Genomic DNA, 16,841 nt, shown 5'->3' with positions numbered 1-16,841 from the left:
GAGATATATTTTTACCATCCTCAGTTTAATTAAAAGCTAATACTGACACCAGATCACAGGTTAGATTACCTTTGACAAACTTAGAACTGGGGAGAACTGGTTTTTGGTACTGGAAACGAGTATAAACTGAATTCTAAAATAAATTGACTATTTTTCTCCCAGTAATATCTGCAAGTGTTTGAGACTGACTTGTCCCATGTGACTAAAATAAATAAATCAAGAGTGATGTAATTAGTTTTCAGGTCTCTTCTGTAGAGTGAATAAGACATGAGTGACTAATCATCTAATGAGCTTATTATTTTTCTTATTATTGTTGGAATCTGAACCAGGTTTATTGCCAAGTACATTTGCACATACTCAAAAGTGAGTGAAGCATCTACAAATTTCAAGTTTAAATTGAAAAGAATAAAATAAAATGTACAAAATATTGACCAGGAATGTGCAAAAATTCATAGTGTAAACAGTACATGTAGTGTGCAGTTAATAATCATAATAATATTACAAGTTGTGTTAATTTAACACAGTGTTAAGTCAAAAATCACATATGTGCAAATATTGCATTATGAGATTTTACATTTAGTCAATGAATGTAACACTAAAACTGATGAGTTTTTAACTTGCTCTGGTCATCTTAAACCTGAAGCTATGCTGTGTAAACCCTCAGTGAGCTGTATGCTACAAACACAGACACAGTGTATACAGTCAACAGTGGAACAGTATGTGACGACCTGAGGGACTCAAAGGAAGTCTTTTACGTAATGGCTTCATATGGCGGCCCATGCCATGGTTTAATGATACATTACAAAGTCCTATAGCATCTAAAAACTGCAAGTCAGTCAGGATCAGGGCGTCTCTCTGCAGCATTGCAACAATAGGGAAACATGGCGAGGTATGCAGCCGGGCAGCTTTCCTTGCAGCAGAGTGGGGAACAGCACAGAGAGCACACAATTTTGATCAGTCCAGTCATTCAGTAACTCTCTCTGGGTGCGTCCACCTACCTGTCTGGCAAAACAGACACTGTTTTTGTTGCCCAGAGACATACTGTGGTGGCCTTTTCAGCTCAACACACACAGCCGGTTGTCATATCTTAACCTTAAGATTAAAAATGTATTGAAGCCACTGTGAACATTTTTGTCAAGCAAATGCTTTTTGTGTCAAATATTCTGGGTTAAGATTTAAGCTACAGTTTATTGATCATGTTTTAATAATGTAATGGTATTTTTGAATGTCAAATGGCACTTAAGGACTTTAAGTCCATGTTGGCTTAAAAGTTTAGTTAAAATTGAGTTTTTAATTTTTTTGTCAGCTGCTGTTTCCAAGAATTAACTTTCAATCTTAATTTTTTAAATAACATGGACCAGAAGTCTGTAAAATTGGCCAGAAAAAGTAACATCTACAATCCCCCAACTTGGTAAACTCTACTAAATGGACCTTGTGGTAAAACAGTTTTGTCAATTATGGCTTCAGTTTTGGCCACTAAATCAATGAATACATGGTGAAAGTTCTTTATGTAATTTGTGCTTCTTTTATGGACTCTTCCACTTCTTAAACCTAACGTTTAAGATAAAATTTCAACAACACTAAAATTCACAAATGTCCAGTAATCACAGCAGAAGAGGTTCTTTCAAATGCTTCAGGTACATCTGTTAAAATAAGACACTGATTATCTTGTTAATATGGCACCAGGGTTGGGATATACAGTATTAAGAACCAAGTAAACAGTCGGTTCTTGAAGTTGATGTGTTAGAAGTAGGAAAAATGGGCAAGCATATGGATCTGAGTGACTTTGACAAGGGCCAAATTGTGATGGTTAGATGATTGGGTCCATCTGGTCTGATTCTTCAAAAGAGCTACTGTAGCACAATTGCTGTAAAGTTCATGCTGACTATGATAGACATGTGTCAGAAGGAGTAGAGGGCTGCATAACCACAGACTGGTCAGAGAACCCATGCAGACCAGTGTCCACCACAAAATGTTCCTACAATGGGCATGTGAGCATCAGAACTGGACCATGGAGAAATGGAAGATGGTACGGTCTAATGAATCATGTTTTCTTTTACATCATGTTGGACAGCTGTGTGACTGTGCATCATTTACCAGGGGAAGAGATGGTACCGGGATGCACTATGGGAAGAAGGTAAGCCAGTGGAGGCATTGTGATGCTGAATTATGTTCTGCTGGTAAACATTGGGTCCTGGCAATCAAGTGGGTGTTACTTTGACATGTACCGCCTTTCTACAAATTGTTGCTGACCAGAATAAGTACACCCCTTCATGTCAATGATATGCCCTAATGGCAGTGGCCTCTTTAAGTAGGATAATGCAACCTGCCACACTGCAAAACTTGGTCAGCCATGGTTTGAGGAACATGACAGAGTTCAAGGTGTTGCCTTGGCCTCCAAATTTCCCAGTTCTCAATCCGATTGAGCAGCTTTTGGATGTGCTACAAAAATAAGTCCGATCTACAGAGACCCCACCTCGCAACTTACAGGACTTAAAGGATCGGCTGCTAACATCTAGTGCCATATGCCAGAGGACACCTTTAGAGGCCTATTGTAGTCCATTTATCAATGGGTCAGAGCTGTTTTGGTGGCATGAGCAGGAACCTGCACAATATATGGCAGGTGGTTTAAATATTATGGCTGATTGGTGTCTGGGGATGGGAGGCTGATGGAGAGTAGGTATTTGTTCATTGAAGAAAGTCTTTGAAAAAGTGACATTTTGACTTGATGGCACTAGAGGAAATGGGAGTCACCAAACTCCTTAGCACTCATCCTCTTGTGAAAATGAATGTCTGTACAAAATTAATGCCAATCCATCCTGTATTTGTTGAGATTCTTCAGTGGACCAAAGCAACAGACTGCCAGAGGCACGCCTGTTGCAAAGCTAAAAAGGCTTAACTTAATAATAAATTCTTTATCTATCTACGTATCTGTCTGTTTGTCTGCTGGTCTGTTTGTCAGTATATATCGCCACACAATAACCCTCCTCCTACTTGTTTACCATCAAAGATCAATGTTAACACCTGGTTTATTACTATGTAAATATTTACTTTGTTTGACCTTACTTCTTCCTTAGGTCTTTTGACTTTTTTTTAGTTCTGTAAATAGAAATAAAGTTGTCCTCCAAAAGTGTGTGTGTGTGTGTGTGTGGGGGGGGGGGGGGGTGGCGGGCCAAAAAAAAATTTAAAAAAAATAAAATAAAAAAAATAAAATAAAATAAAAAATATATAATAATAATAATAATAATAATAATTTGTCCCCAAACTGAGCAAAAGACGAAGTTACACAGAAGCAATGTGACAGAGTAGCTGGACTGATTTAGTAGCTGTAAATCTAGATATAAGAGTGCACCCCTTCAAGGCGTTAAAGGCCACTGGATGTCAAACAATTGCTTTACAAGGAATAACAAAAACCCTGAGATAAATTTTTGATTCACAGGCCAACATAAATATGACAGGAAATGATTTGTCTCCAAATTCTTAACAGTTGAAAAACATCCAGGGTGTGTCTGTCCCTTTCACTAAACTACACACAGCATGATTGTCTGGTTTGTAAATGAATAATGAAGCTTTGATGCTTGTACTGGACTTTTTCAGTTTTCTCCTGAGTATCAAGGAAGTACAGTACCATACAATCTGCCTAAAGACACATACCAAACCAAATAATACACATCTTTTCCTATCTCAATTAATTCACTTTCATATCTTTTCATCTCACAGTAATAAAACAAAGAGATATGACAGGAATTAACTATTTAATACGAATGTTAATGTGTTTATCTCTGGTTTCTTCCAACAGATTATCATTCATCTAAACTGCATCGAGGCACAGATAACTTCAGTGCACCCAGGCAGAACACATTTCTACGTGACAGAGCTCCGTGTGTAGAGTGATGACAGCTGATAAGACATCATGCCAGGAGGAGGAGGATGAGAGAGGACTTCATTCATTCAATTAAATATACTTGTGATTTGGATGTTACAATATTCCAAAGGACTCATTTGCGTGGCAGTTTGTGTTTGAGTAACAAACACACCTATGAAATTAGTCATACTTGTGAAAATGCATATACACAAAGTTAACCTAAACACATTCACACCCTGCATTGGCATCCTACGCACTTTACACACACACCCACAGCAACAACAACGTAGGTGATAAACTGTTTGCGTACACACACACAACTCCTGGCTCATTTCAGAAATTCAGGTTTTACTTTGTACCATATTAAGTTTAATGTGACTACGATATCTAATAAAACCACAGGCGCAGCCACAATATGAGCCCCTTTTCTCCCTCCATCACTGATGTTGAAATGAAGTTAAAATTAAGCTTCCTGAATTTTTCCCAGAATAAGTGAATGAAAGTCAAGAAATCAGTGTTTGGTGCAAATATATTTTAATTATAGGGCTGAAAATTAAATTGAATCATACATTCTCTCATCATTTCCTTTCTTTCAATCCGTTTCCAACAATTATTGATTACCACTAATTTTTTTTTTCCTGGCTATTTGAGGTGAAGTGCTGGAGCTTTTCCAGCAATTCCATCTCAATTCTTTTCAACAAAAAACATTGAGAGGGATAAACTTTTTAAAACAAGACATTGATAAAAATTAATAAGCAAAACAAGTACACGAGGGTGTAGGTGAGTGGAACTGAAAACAGTCCTCTAGCTAGTGTTTGAGCAGGTATCACAGGCAAACCAGGTCCCTTAAGGATCCAAGGAGGTGATCGGCTTTGGTGTGTAGACAAGACATTGTGACTGTCAAATGAAGCATTACCAAAAAAATGTTTTCTAGCATTACAACATGTCCACAGACATTTCAGTGGTGATGAAAATATTTTAGTCCAACTCATGATGCACAAACAGGCTTGTTGGTGTGATAAAGGAAAGGCTGCTAAAAACCCTTATTTCCTTTAAGTCGACCTACAACAAAATTAAACTTGAATAAAAAGTCAAAATAAAAACATGACAGGAATTAATTACAATCTGATGAGCTGCACCTGTGATTGTTTTTTTTCACATCAGTCCTGCTACAACATGTCTGTTGTTAATAAAAAAAACATCACCTTGGAAATATGAGACACTGAGTCTTGTTGAAACTGTGAGTTCTGCACTTTCATCTAGACAAGCTGAAGCAGTTGGACCCTCGTCTGACATGATGATTAGGTTTAGTTGTAAATGTCACACAGTATATAACATTAATAAATGTGTCTATATTGACACTGAATTTTTTAAACAGAAAAGCATTTTTACATTGTGATTCATGACCTTGTTTTCATTTCTCTGTTGATACACTTTAAACTTTTAAGCTTTGTTCCAGTTCTTCCCTTTAGTCTGGTCAGTTTGTAGAAGCCCTGATCAACGACTTCACTCATGACTCGTACACATCAGAAAACACTGACAAAGATGAACTGAAGTCTTCTTGTGCTTTTAACAATGCATTTTCATTAACAGTTTAATGTTGCATCTACCACACAGGTGTTTTTTGTTGAGCTATCTGCAACACATCTGGGGATGGGAATTGATAAAAATAAATAACCCTGCAAAGGGTAACTTAAGTGTGTGCGCTGTCTGGGGGCTGCACTGCCTTCACAGTTGAGATCTGCCTTTTCTGTCCTGTCAATATCACAAGCTTGGGCATCGATAAGAGGAACTGATAAGCTCGGAGCCATACAATTCTAATGGATTGGACAATTTGAAACGGTTCTCAACTGGAGCCAGTTCTTGATTACCATCCCTAAACATGGCATGAGGTGCTTTGGTGAAAAACGTCACTGTGGAGGGAGATGAGGTGGGCTCAAGTGTTAATTCATGGAGCGATCGATCAAAACGAGGAGAAGTCAGGGAAAAATGGAAGGGAAGAAATGGGACACAGCTGAAGTCTTATCAAAATATGACAATCGTTTAAACACATCACTTCGAGTTTCTTCTATTTCATGAGCTCTACTTTGTTTTTTCATTTTTAAGTCAAAGTAGGTGCCAAGAGAAGACTGCACTGTAAATTTTAGGTTGAAGAAATGCTGAAAACATATCTTGTATAAGGAAAATAAAAGGATATCATCACATGAAGGCGCTTACATAACACTGAAAAAAAGAAAGAAAAAACTTCTAATTGTGCCAAAGTGGCTTAGTTTACTTTGATAGGACTGTGAGGACTTTGTTGTTAGTATTAAGACCATAGCATGGTATGACAGAGACACCTCCATTGCTCAAATTAAGGAGGGAATCCACACATCCTGATGTTATTACTAAAGGTGGCAGGTAGACTTGGGTCAGACTGCAACATGAAATTGATTCAATTACTTTCCTATAATCTTTCTTGGAAGATTAGACCCCCCTCTGCTTTCTTTAGAACTGCAAACTCTCCCCATCTTGCACTTAGGCACTAAAAATAAAATTAAAGCAACTGAAATTATTCTAACAACTGACCCAAGTCTGGTTGATTGTGGTAAACTCGGGGCCTTGTAGCTCCCCTGAGGATGCCTTGACAAAGTCTGGAACTCAATTTAGCTGCCGAAGCCAAAGATGCCCTTGATGTAGCCGGTCAGGCCTCCCTTGCCCTTCTGCTCCACCTTGTCATCCAGGGGTGGGAAGGCCACGTGGTTGAGTGCAAGGTCAAAGAACAGGGGCTTGCAGGGAATTGGCTGAAAGTCAGGAGGGAACTGGACCAGATTGGGCTTCTTTCCTACAAGCGTAGGGTCAAGGCGGAAGGTCTCCAGACGTTTGCAGAGGGGCTGCGTGAAGGAGGAGGAAGAAAGTGAGCATTAAGTTTGTATAAATAACTAATTTTTCCTATCTTCAGAGATTTGATAAACACTAAAGGGAGTAGAAAAGGTTAAAATTGCTGAGCACTAACACAAAAATGTAAATCTTGACTTACTGAAGAAACAAATGTTTAAAATTGATGCTAAATTAACTGTACTTGTATAGAGCTTTTCTAGTCTTTTTGACCACTCAAAGCGCTTTTACATTACATTACATGTCACACACATTCATACACTGATGATGACAGGGGCTGCCATGCAGAGTGCCAACCTGCTCATCAGATCGAAGCTAACCACTCACACACATTCATTCACCGTTGGCACAGCCATTGGGAACAAGGACACATTGACATGTGGACTGGAGGAGCCGGGAATCGAACAATTGAACTTCCGATTGGTGGACGACCGCCCTACCTCCACATGTTATAAGCTTTTTGTCGGGGTGTTATAACATTCATCTGCCTGTTAAATCTGCTGTTGAGTCCATGATGAATTTTCTATCGAAGGAAACAACATTAATCCTAACGGTGTAGAGTGTCTCTTGGTTTTCTCTCTTACCGTGTTGTCTTTCACCTGCTGCTGAGAGGGAACTTCAACAGTGTCATCAGTGTCTGAAACAGAGATAAATGGGTTTTCTCAGAGTTGTAACCAGAACTGAACAGAGCAGAAAAGAACAGGGCTGAATGTGTTTCTCTGGGTGAGCACAAACATAGCTGGGCTACAATACAGTTCAGTGCCCTCACCTAAAATGGCAGCAGCTTGGAGTGAGTATTTTTCAGCATTGACCTCAGCGATGAGCTCCTGAACGTCAGGGAGATCCTGCAGAAACCACAGACACAACACTGAAGTTACTGAGGCTGGTTAAACTGTCACAAAGACTAATCTGACCCGATATCCACCAGGGCAAGTGTGAAAAACGTGTGGAAGCTTTGTGCTTCGTGTAGTGTACTTCTTTGTTGTTTACATCAAAACTATCCTGTTTGAACAATTCTGCACAAATTTACTCAATGGGATGTTTAGAAGAGTACAATTATTTATTTAAATGACGAGTAGTTGCAGTATTATGGAGTAGCTGAAGGATTAAGTTAAATGAAGATAAAAGGTCAAACCTGACATCTTACAGTAACGTCAAGAAATTGAATTGAACTGTAAGAGTTAAACGCATTAAAGTCACAAGTAATATGAATACACACAAGCTAAAGTGAGCTGAATGAAGCGTGTTTGACTAAAAACCCTGATGTACACTGAACGGACAGGATGTGTTTATACTGTGTACTGTACTGTTTATATGCAAACCTAAACCTGCCAGGTGGCATCCTATTCCTTGTTGAATATAAAATGGAGGCAAATTTATTTGACCTTTTTCACGATGGATATTAATGATCATACTATTGTGATCACCTTTGTAAATTGTGAGATTGGCAGTACTGGAATACACACCTTGAGGCTGTTGTTGAGGCTCTTGGCTTTAGACTGAACCTCCTTGGCATATTTCAGCACCCTCTCATACAGCACCAGAGCCTCACTCCACTTCTTCACCAGCACGTAAGACTGAGCTATAAAGAAACATCTGCAATTGCAAATGAAGGAAGGAAAACAACATTAACAATGCATGAATGTACATACATGATTCAGAAAATCTACATGAGGCTGGATTATCAGAAAAAAGAATATCTTATCTTATGTGTAAAATTTGATTATGAGGTTCAAGTAAAGCAATTAAAAACAAAAATGTCTGACCTGTAAGCCTTGTAGACCAGTGTCTTGAGGGACACCTCCTTCTGGAAGGTGTGATCATCCTCCAGACCCTGCAGGGTGGAGAGTTCAGCCAGACTCTGGAGAGGAGAAAAGACAGTGGAGGGTTAGGTAGGTGGTGGGAGAGACGGAGAGACATGTGGACGAGGGGGGGGAAACAGAAGTTCAGTTACGCTGTGAGCAGCAGTTGACAGAGTCTGTCAAACAAGGTGAGGTACCCTTCCCTTCACTGCTGACAACACAGATCATACATCGACTCATCACATCTGACAGCTACAGTGTGACTGACTGATCAAACTACATCACACAAACAAAACGATCACAATATATTTTAATGTCCAGAAAATCACCTGCAGGATGATGTCATAGAGGCGGATGAGGTCCTGTGGGCGGGGCCCCCTCTTACTCTCGTCGGCTTCAGGTTCCTTCAGCTTGGCCTGCAGTGTATGAGCCATGCTCTCGTTCCTCTTCACCAACGTACACAGCTTGATGTAGGTCAGGTAACTGTGTGAGGAGACAAGCAGCATATTTATTATTAAGGATCTATATGTAAGAGAAAACGTAGTGCAACAAGCTGGTCTGAAACATCAATTCCTAATTATGGGTTTATGATTTTTGACATAAATAAAGTTTGGACTGTTGGATAAAACCTTTAAAAGGCCACTTCGGACTCTGGGAAACCATAGTAGCTACTTTACACTAAACAGTTAATAAATAATTAAGGTAATGAGTGGCAGATGAACGGATCATAAAACATATTCTAAACTCTGATCTTGACATTTACAAGTACAAATACATGTCTTTAGCCTAAAGTGCAAATGCTTATTTTACCTGTGCAGGAACTGCAGGTTGGACACCTTGCCATTGTCGGCATCAGAGCTCCTCTCTCGCTGCTTCTACAAGAGCAATAAAAAAAAAAGAATGAAATTAACTCAGAAACCTTCACATCCTTGTAAAAATGTCACCCATCTTAGTAAGATGCAAACAAACTCATAACTCATTCTCACTCCCATGACCCATTAACAAACTTCTAGGTCACAAAAACCTCACATCCACCTTCACTTAGAAAATGTCAACTATTCACTATGATGTGTCTCACCGTCTCATTTTTGAGCTCCTCTCTCACAGCCTGGATGGTGTCTCTGCACTCGGCCAGCAAGGTCTCATACAGATGCTCTTTGGTTTCCTCGTTAGCTGTCTGCACAACAGAAAACATGTTACATGTTACAATGAATGTTTCCAATTGCATGTTTTACTGAAATAATAAAGAACAGATTCAGATGCAGAAAGCTTCCAAAGCAAAACCTGATTCAGTGTTCATACGGACACGTAACTATTGTTTTACAGGCAGACTTGGGGAATAAAGTGCACCTATCATTTAAAAAGAAAAAAAAAGTCATGACACCATGTCAAAAGGTTTGACAGCCAGAGGAATTTGGGTTCTTTGTAAATTTGACAAGACGAAATAATTTCAAATTTGCTTAACAGCAAACTTGAACCTGAACTGTGGCCTCTGGTTCCAGTGTTGTACCCTCTGCTGAGTGCTTATACCAGAAACATGTATTAAAAATAAAGAGTAGAAATAGTTTAAAACAGAAATGTAGACACATTGGACTTTATCTGAACTCTGACACACAAACACACACTTTACACCTGATTGAAGCCACACATGCACTAATAAAAATCAATCATGCAAACCTAAATGTTTCGTCCTTGTGGAAGTTGTAGTTGTCTGATGCAAAGAAAGAAAGAGTAAGACTTTAAGCAGGAATGTGACTGTCGCAAAGTGAAGGAAAGACACAGGTATGTGACCCGGCAGGCTGCTGATACATTCCTACACACAACTCATCATTTATCACTCTGGAGTTTCAGGGTTCCAATCTTTGATGAGTGAAAGGTGAAGTGAAGAACAATCACGACATTCACACACTCATACAATTGGCCTGTGTTTCTCTACGATAATCCCAGAAGTCCGCAGGGTGTGTTATGTTAATACAAAAAATGTGAAATCACTTTAAGCTGGAATATGTGAGCATGTGAAGACAGAGGTAATGTTTATACTGTATAATTCAGTTTGATGTTCATTTTTTTCATGGTGCTCATGTTAACAGATTAGAGCAGCCACATAGATCGCATGAGTCCCGCAGCTTCACGTCTTGTAAAGATTTCTTGTCTCGCATACATTTTCTGATCTGTTGATAGTATTACTGACATCATACCAGCAACATTACACCTTTCATCATAACTTTAATGTCTATATCTGTGGAACACATCACAGACATGAAAAAATATAAAGTGTCACCACTGTCAGCCAACAGCCTGTTTTCTTATTTGTTGTTTCCCTCGTGACAGTTAGTTTGGAGGCTAGTTTGGGGAACTTGGTGTCACCTGGAGGGATTTTCTTCACTTGTCATGGTAATACCTGGGGTTTAACTGGCAGAATAATCAATAATGATAAAAGGAGGTGTGAGGAGTGTATGTGGCTGACACAGACTCACTTTCTCATTTAATGTGAGAAAAAGCTGCCATCACCTCACATTTCTCACAATTGAGCATACGCTTCTTAACCCTTCTTCTGTAAGTGAAACAAACGCATTCATTATGAAATGATATGAAATCTATTATTGATGGTCTAACTATGTAGAAAGACATGGCTGGCAATAGCAGCTCTGCCTGTTTGGACACCACACGTGTGTGAGCTGCAGTCATTCAACGACACACACCCTCCGGCCAACGCCTAGTGCGACTAGCTCAACCTGTTGAGCATTTTCGTTGTTTAGAGGGAGGGTTTAGATGCATAAACCGATTAGAGGAGGGAGGAGTTGACAAAGCACTTCACTAGGACTGATGTTTGGCACAGTACTATTTTTCCTGTCCCCAGAGGACAGAAGCTGAGGATTATATGAAACTCACATGGATGCCTGAGGTGTTGGGAGTGACACCCTCAGATTTTCTGTTGAATAATCAGTTGAGTAATCAAGTGGCACTAAAGCTGGCCACCTTCACAATTTTTATAACTTTCAGTCTATAACTCACAAAGATACCTGCAGTAGTATATCATTTACTGTGAGCAATACCAAGAGAACAACACTTTAGATAATTGTTGGGAAGAGCTTCAAAGTGGCTCCCCTTACATTAAGTCAGAGATGCTATTAGCTTAACAATGACCTGTGATGCTACAGCTGAGTCCCAAAAGGATACATTTAAAACTGAAAGGTGTTTAGAGATGATAATACTAATCTGTCCACAGAGACCTGCTGGGTATAGTCCTGCGTTTATGTGTGGGCAGAAATGCACAGAATGCAGTTGTGCGATGAGAGAGGCTGCATGCCAGAGACCTGAGTAGATGTGGGTGTGATGGGTGTGTCTGCAGGGTGTGATCGGCCTTCAGGAACACGAAAACAGGAGGAATCACTTGTGTTAGCAGTGAGGGGATATATGAGATGACAGAGGAGGGTGCCACCTACTGCAGTTTTAAGGAACTGCAGCATTATTCTGTAACTTGTGATTTTAAATCTCACTTATCATACCTTACATCTTAAAAAGGTGCCTTACTCACTACATTTTCTTCATGCTTCCATGTTTGTTTGCTTACCGTCTTCTTCTTCCCTGCTTTTACTTTTAAAACTGCCATTTAAAGACCAGTGATTAGTGTGAAACCATTGGCAGGTGGTGTGTGCAAGCATGATAAACAAACAAAATGGGGACCTGCAGGTAAAAACATTTCTTAATAGAGCCACGAGTGGTGAAAAACAGTGTAACTTCATTTAACTTTTAAGAGTGGTATGCACACTGGAAGAGCAGTTAAGGATGTAGCCTGATTGATAAAGGACTTTTAAAGCCGAAACATGTATTTGAAAGTCAGAGAGAATAATAATTTATTAAATAGTTTTTTTCAAAAAATTGTAACAATATATACTGAGCGGGATATTTTGCAGTTGAAAAATATCAATTATGTAATGGTGACACTATTTTTAAATTATCTTATTATTGTTAATATTATTATTATCATAATTGTCATTATTATCATCATCACCATCAAGAGGACTTGAGGTGCAAAGGTCAGCAGCCAGAATTCGGAGCGTTGTGGTTACCTGGTATGATCTGCACACCACTACCTGCATATATTTTATAGAGATGGCATGTAATGCTATAAAGAACTGCTAACAGCACTGACTGCCTTCACTTTGAGTGTCAGATTTGTACCCCCTACAAAGCACGCTACTGACCTGAGCAATGGCGGCCTCGTTGTCTGCCAGACCCAACAAGAAGATGCGGGCCTTGTCGATCTTTACGGGCACAGACCGTCCTCGCCACTCCACCTCACTCATGGTGGCTGCCTGCTTGGTTCTTGCCTGAGTGATCAGAGACTGGGGACAAAAAAAAGAAATGTCAAACAGTTTGCATAACGCTGCTTTTACATCCAATTTAAAACATCTTTGAATTTCATCAATTAATATTCGATCTTGCGTTAAACTCTTAATATTTGCACAAATCCGTGCTATGGTTCTCTGAGACCAAACTTGTGGATTGATTGATGAAAATATTAGGCATCCTATATATACTAAGACGACTGATGATACCAGCATATAAACTAATGTCAGGTCTTGTATGTTCACCTCTAGTTTCTCAGCCATCATGCCTCCACCTCCTCCAGTCAGTCTCATCTGCATCAAGTCATTGATGGCATTCTGGTCACCTGTCAGACGGCAAAGCACAGTTACACACCGAATGTCACTTTAAGAATAAGTTAATTGTATGAACGGAACCTCAGTATGCCTAAACGAGCCTAAGACGACTGTGATGACTTGTGCCTGTGTGTTAATTCTACTAAACTCACCAATGTTGTAAGCACAGTAGCGGATGTTGGGTGATATCTCGTCCACACGCTGGCGGTACAGCACTGCCATTTCCTCGGTGAATGCACTGGCCAGTTTCTCATAGATGGTCCTGATAACACAAGGCAAAACAAAAGTGGGAATGTTTTGTATTTTACAAATGTCACAAAAATACATACAGTGGTGACACACTCAGACATGCTCTCATTCTGTCCTTTATATTAAGAAATGGAAGTGAAGGTGAAACTCACTTGCATTTGTTGAAAGCCTCCATGGCAAGCTTCCATTCCTGCAGTTCAAACTCCACCATACCAGTCAGGTATGCTGTGTAGGCCTGCAATTAAAAACACAACTCATCATTAGTGTCTGTTGTGAGAATAAGAATAAACTAAGGATGTTTCTGCACGTCTGTGAACATGGGTTTGACCGTACCTGTGCTTCCAGTTTGGTCTTAGCATCAACACGGTGGCTGTCACACAACTTCTCCAGCTTCTCACTGTGCTTGGCAGCTTTGCGGAGTCGAGCCAGCAGGTGGAAGCGCTTACGTGGTTCAGTGTTGGCTTCCTGCTTCAGCTGCATGGCGTAGCTCCACGCACGCTCCGCCTCCATCAAAACCAGCAGTAAATACCTGAAACATTTGCGGTAGTTACGTACGTTTTTTTAGTAGCTTACTTTTCTTGGATAGGTTTATTAATTTCCCAAACAACACAAATCCAGGAGCTGCAGTTTTCACCAAGTCCAGGTTAGGAAAATTAAAACAATCCCATGACTTAAAGTTTTTACAAAGCAGTACTACAACTCAGCAACTTTTACTTTATTGAGTAGAGTTAACAGAATGAACTCAAATATAATCATTACATATGACTGATATGGTAAGAGGATTAAGTCAGTCACCACAGTTATACATTGTCTAGTTGAATCCTGTAGTTTAGCAGTGATGTGTATCAAATGACAGCTGGGCCAAACTCCTGTGTAATGTGTGTTTATCATCATGCATAAAACACATAATTTGTGCATCAAACTCTTCCATCACATCAGCCAGTTTAGTACATGCGTATGTCCAACAGATTATCTATCACTCACCTGTTGTCAGAGAGCATTTCGACTGTTATTTTCTTCCCAATGAACTTATGTCTGTTTCCCATCTTGAAGCCAAGAGTTTTGCGCAGGCGACGCAGTCTGCGGGAGCAGTAGCCCCTGCAAAAATGTACACAAAAATTGTTTTATTACAGTAAATAAAGAATGCTGACATTTATATGTTTAACATCAGATGATAATGAAAGAGACAACCATTGTGTTTATTCAGTCAAAAAATGGACATATGAACATAAATACAGCGTGTTCTTAAAAACTATCATAGGCACACACGTTTGCCTTTTTAGGCTCTCAATGTTAAAATAAAAGAATGTGATTGAAAAAGAGAGTTTGCTGTATATCATACACATCTGTACCTCTGTTCCAGTTCATGCATTAAAATAGAAAAATAAACTATATTACATTCTCTAAAGATCATCTCTTACCCTTCTTCTAGATCTGTTATTTAAGCCATTTTGAAACAGCTGAAGAGATGACAATGACGTGTGCAAAGTAAACTTGTGGACACTTACGTAAGGGTGCACACGTACAATCTAAGGCAATTATAACATCATGTTAACAAAAACCGAAAATTACAAAAAGGTATATTAAGGTATAAATTGTGACTTAGCGATGCACGCAGTTTTTTCAGTTTTTGTTAATTCTGTATTCATTCAGTTATACGTTTACTGTTAATGGTGGCATTGTATTCTATATTGAGGCATTTCTAATATTTGGTCCTTCTCATGTCTATCAGTGGGGTGGACAAAACTGAACCATAACCCTGAGTTGTTGTATTGGATTGAATTACATTGCACTACTGTGCCTAATAAAGTGGCCACTGATTGTATATTACAGTCTTTATCCTGTGAGCTTGAAAAGAGCAGCACAGTCTCATGTGAACCATATGGCAACAAAGGTTTCCATGCATACAGCTTGATCTCAAACATGAATACTGTGACATATTCAGGAATTAAATAACAGGGCCTGAAAGTCAGTTTACACTATAAAATAACAGATATGCTCTCTATTCATATCTTTTAATAGAGGACACAGACTGTGCACCTCTATGTGAACAGCAACACAAAATGAATACAGCTCTCTGCAGACCTCTCATGGTCCAGTTCGTGTAGTTTCATGGGTCATGTTTGAGGGGACAAAGCTCACCTGTATCTCTGGTAGTCTCCATGTCTGAGGCCATGTTGCTGCTGGGACTCCTTAATGATTTGCAAGACTGAGATTCAAATGTTAAGATTCAACCTGGTCACCATTATCACACAGACACACACACGAGGGCTCATTTATCATTCATATTCAGGTATGAATGTTACTCATGTAGGCACTGAAGTAGAGACTCATACAGCTTAACATGACTGTGGTGTTGAGATGTATAATTAAAAGACAGCAACGTAGCTGTTTAACTCGGGGGTTAGAACAGTAAAAAGTGGACAAATCAACACGTCTGAAGTATTACACATTCGCTAACATTCATATGTGCTTCAATGTTCATATTTGAATAACAGTTTGTCCCACAAGCGAAATTAATCTGCTTTTCATTCCTGCTTCAGTATGACACGTAGCCTAAAGTAACGTTACCTATCCTCTGACCGAGCTAGCCACCGAGCTAACGTTAGCCTCTGAGCCTGACATCGAGAATAAAACCACCATCAAACATCAGCTTCATGTGAAGGATACTTTCCAGTCCGAGTCCTCCATCTGATTGATTTTCTTTATTTTCTTCCATTAGGGAAACTTTAGCTTCGTTTTGCTTCTCGTTGGTCATCTCTAAATGCTAACAGCTAGGCAGCTACACACCATAGATGTATTAAGAGCATGCTCTGGGAGGGGCAAAGACACGGATAACATCTCGCGAGATTTGGGAGATCAACTACAACTGCTACACTGCTAGTAGTAATAATACTACTACTACTAATAATACTACTACTTCTGATACTATTATTATTATTACCACTAATAATAATACTACTACAACTAATACTAGTATTATTATTATTACTACTACTACTACTACTACTAATATATTTATTTATTTACAATTATTACATTACGTTATATCTAATACAGAGTATACTACACTGTGACTGTATACAAATGTTGTTGGTGTTTTTGTGGTTGCTTATAACTGATGTTTCAAGGTTTTTTGATGTTGTTGTTTTGGCAGTTTATATATTATTATTATTATTATTATTTACTCTGTCTTGTTTTTTAGTTGTCATTCAGGTTAGGGGGAAGGGAGGAGGAGACTGAGGGGCAAAGAGGAGCCCTTTGTCAGGAATAATTATTATGTCCAGTATTGCAGATGGCGCTTTGCCAAAAAAATCAGACTGTTTATTAGCCAAGTATGTAGCATACACATGTGTCTTGATGTTTGCTTCCACAAATGTA

At 39.1% G+C, this 16,841-nt stretch overlaps 1 protein-coding gene across 1 annotated transcript; it reads right to left on the bottom strand.

The window, feature by feature from the left end:
* Window positions 1-4,388: 4,388 nt before the first annotated feature.
* Window positions 4,389-16,269, bottom strand: srp68 (signal recognition particle 68). Its single transcript, XM_062428108.1, has 16 exons — window positions 16,131-16,269; window positions 15,603-15,669; window positions 14,445-14,558; window positions 13,794-13,989; window positions 13,613-13,695; window positions 13,364-13,473; window positions 13,143-13,222; window positions 12,753-12,893; window positions 9,623-9,721; window positions 9,355-9,419; window positions 8,874-9,027; window positions 8,509-8,603; window positions 8,209-8,338; window positions 7,512-7,587; window positions 7,327-7,379; window positions 4,389-6,738 (listed from the first exon to the last, which is right to left on the bottom strand). Exons 1-16 carry the CDS (start codon window positions 16,216-16,218, stop codon window positions 6,511-6,513), a joined length of 1,779 nt encoding a protein of 592 aa, XP_062284092.1. The 5' UTR covers window positions 16,219-16,269; the 3' UTR covers window positions 4,389-6,510.
* Between the last annotated feature and the right edge of the window lie 572 nt (window positions 16,270-16,841).

The sequence above is a fragment of the Scomber scombrus genome, chromosome 2 (assembly GCF_963691925.1).
Source record: "Scomber scombrus chromosome 2, fScoSco1.1, whole genome shotgun sequence".
In the NCBI taxonomy this organism is placed as follows: Eukaryota; Metazoa; Chordata; class Actinopteri; order Scombriformes; family Scombridae; genus Scomber; species Scomber scombrus.
This window is presented reverse-complemented; position numbering and strand designations above follow the sequence as displayed.

Excerpts from the sequence above, each read along its gene's own strand:
- srp68 (XM_062428108.1), bottom strand. The coding sequence starts at position 16,218 with ATGACCAACGAGAAGCAAAACGAAGCTAAAGTTTCCCTAATGGAAGAA. Across the intron at positions 13,990-14,444 it reads GAAATGCTCTCTGACAACAG|GTATTTACTGCTGGTTTTGA; the intron begins GTGAGTGATAGA and ends CAAATGTTTCAG. Across the intron at positions 9,028-9,354 it reads AACCTGCAGTTCCTGCACAG|TTACCTGACCTACATCAAGC; the intron begins GTAAAATAAGCA and ends CTCCTCACACAG.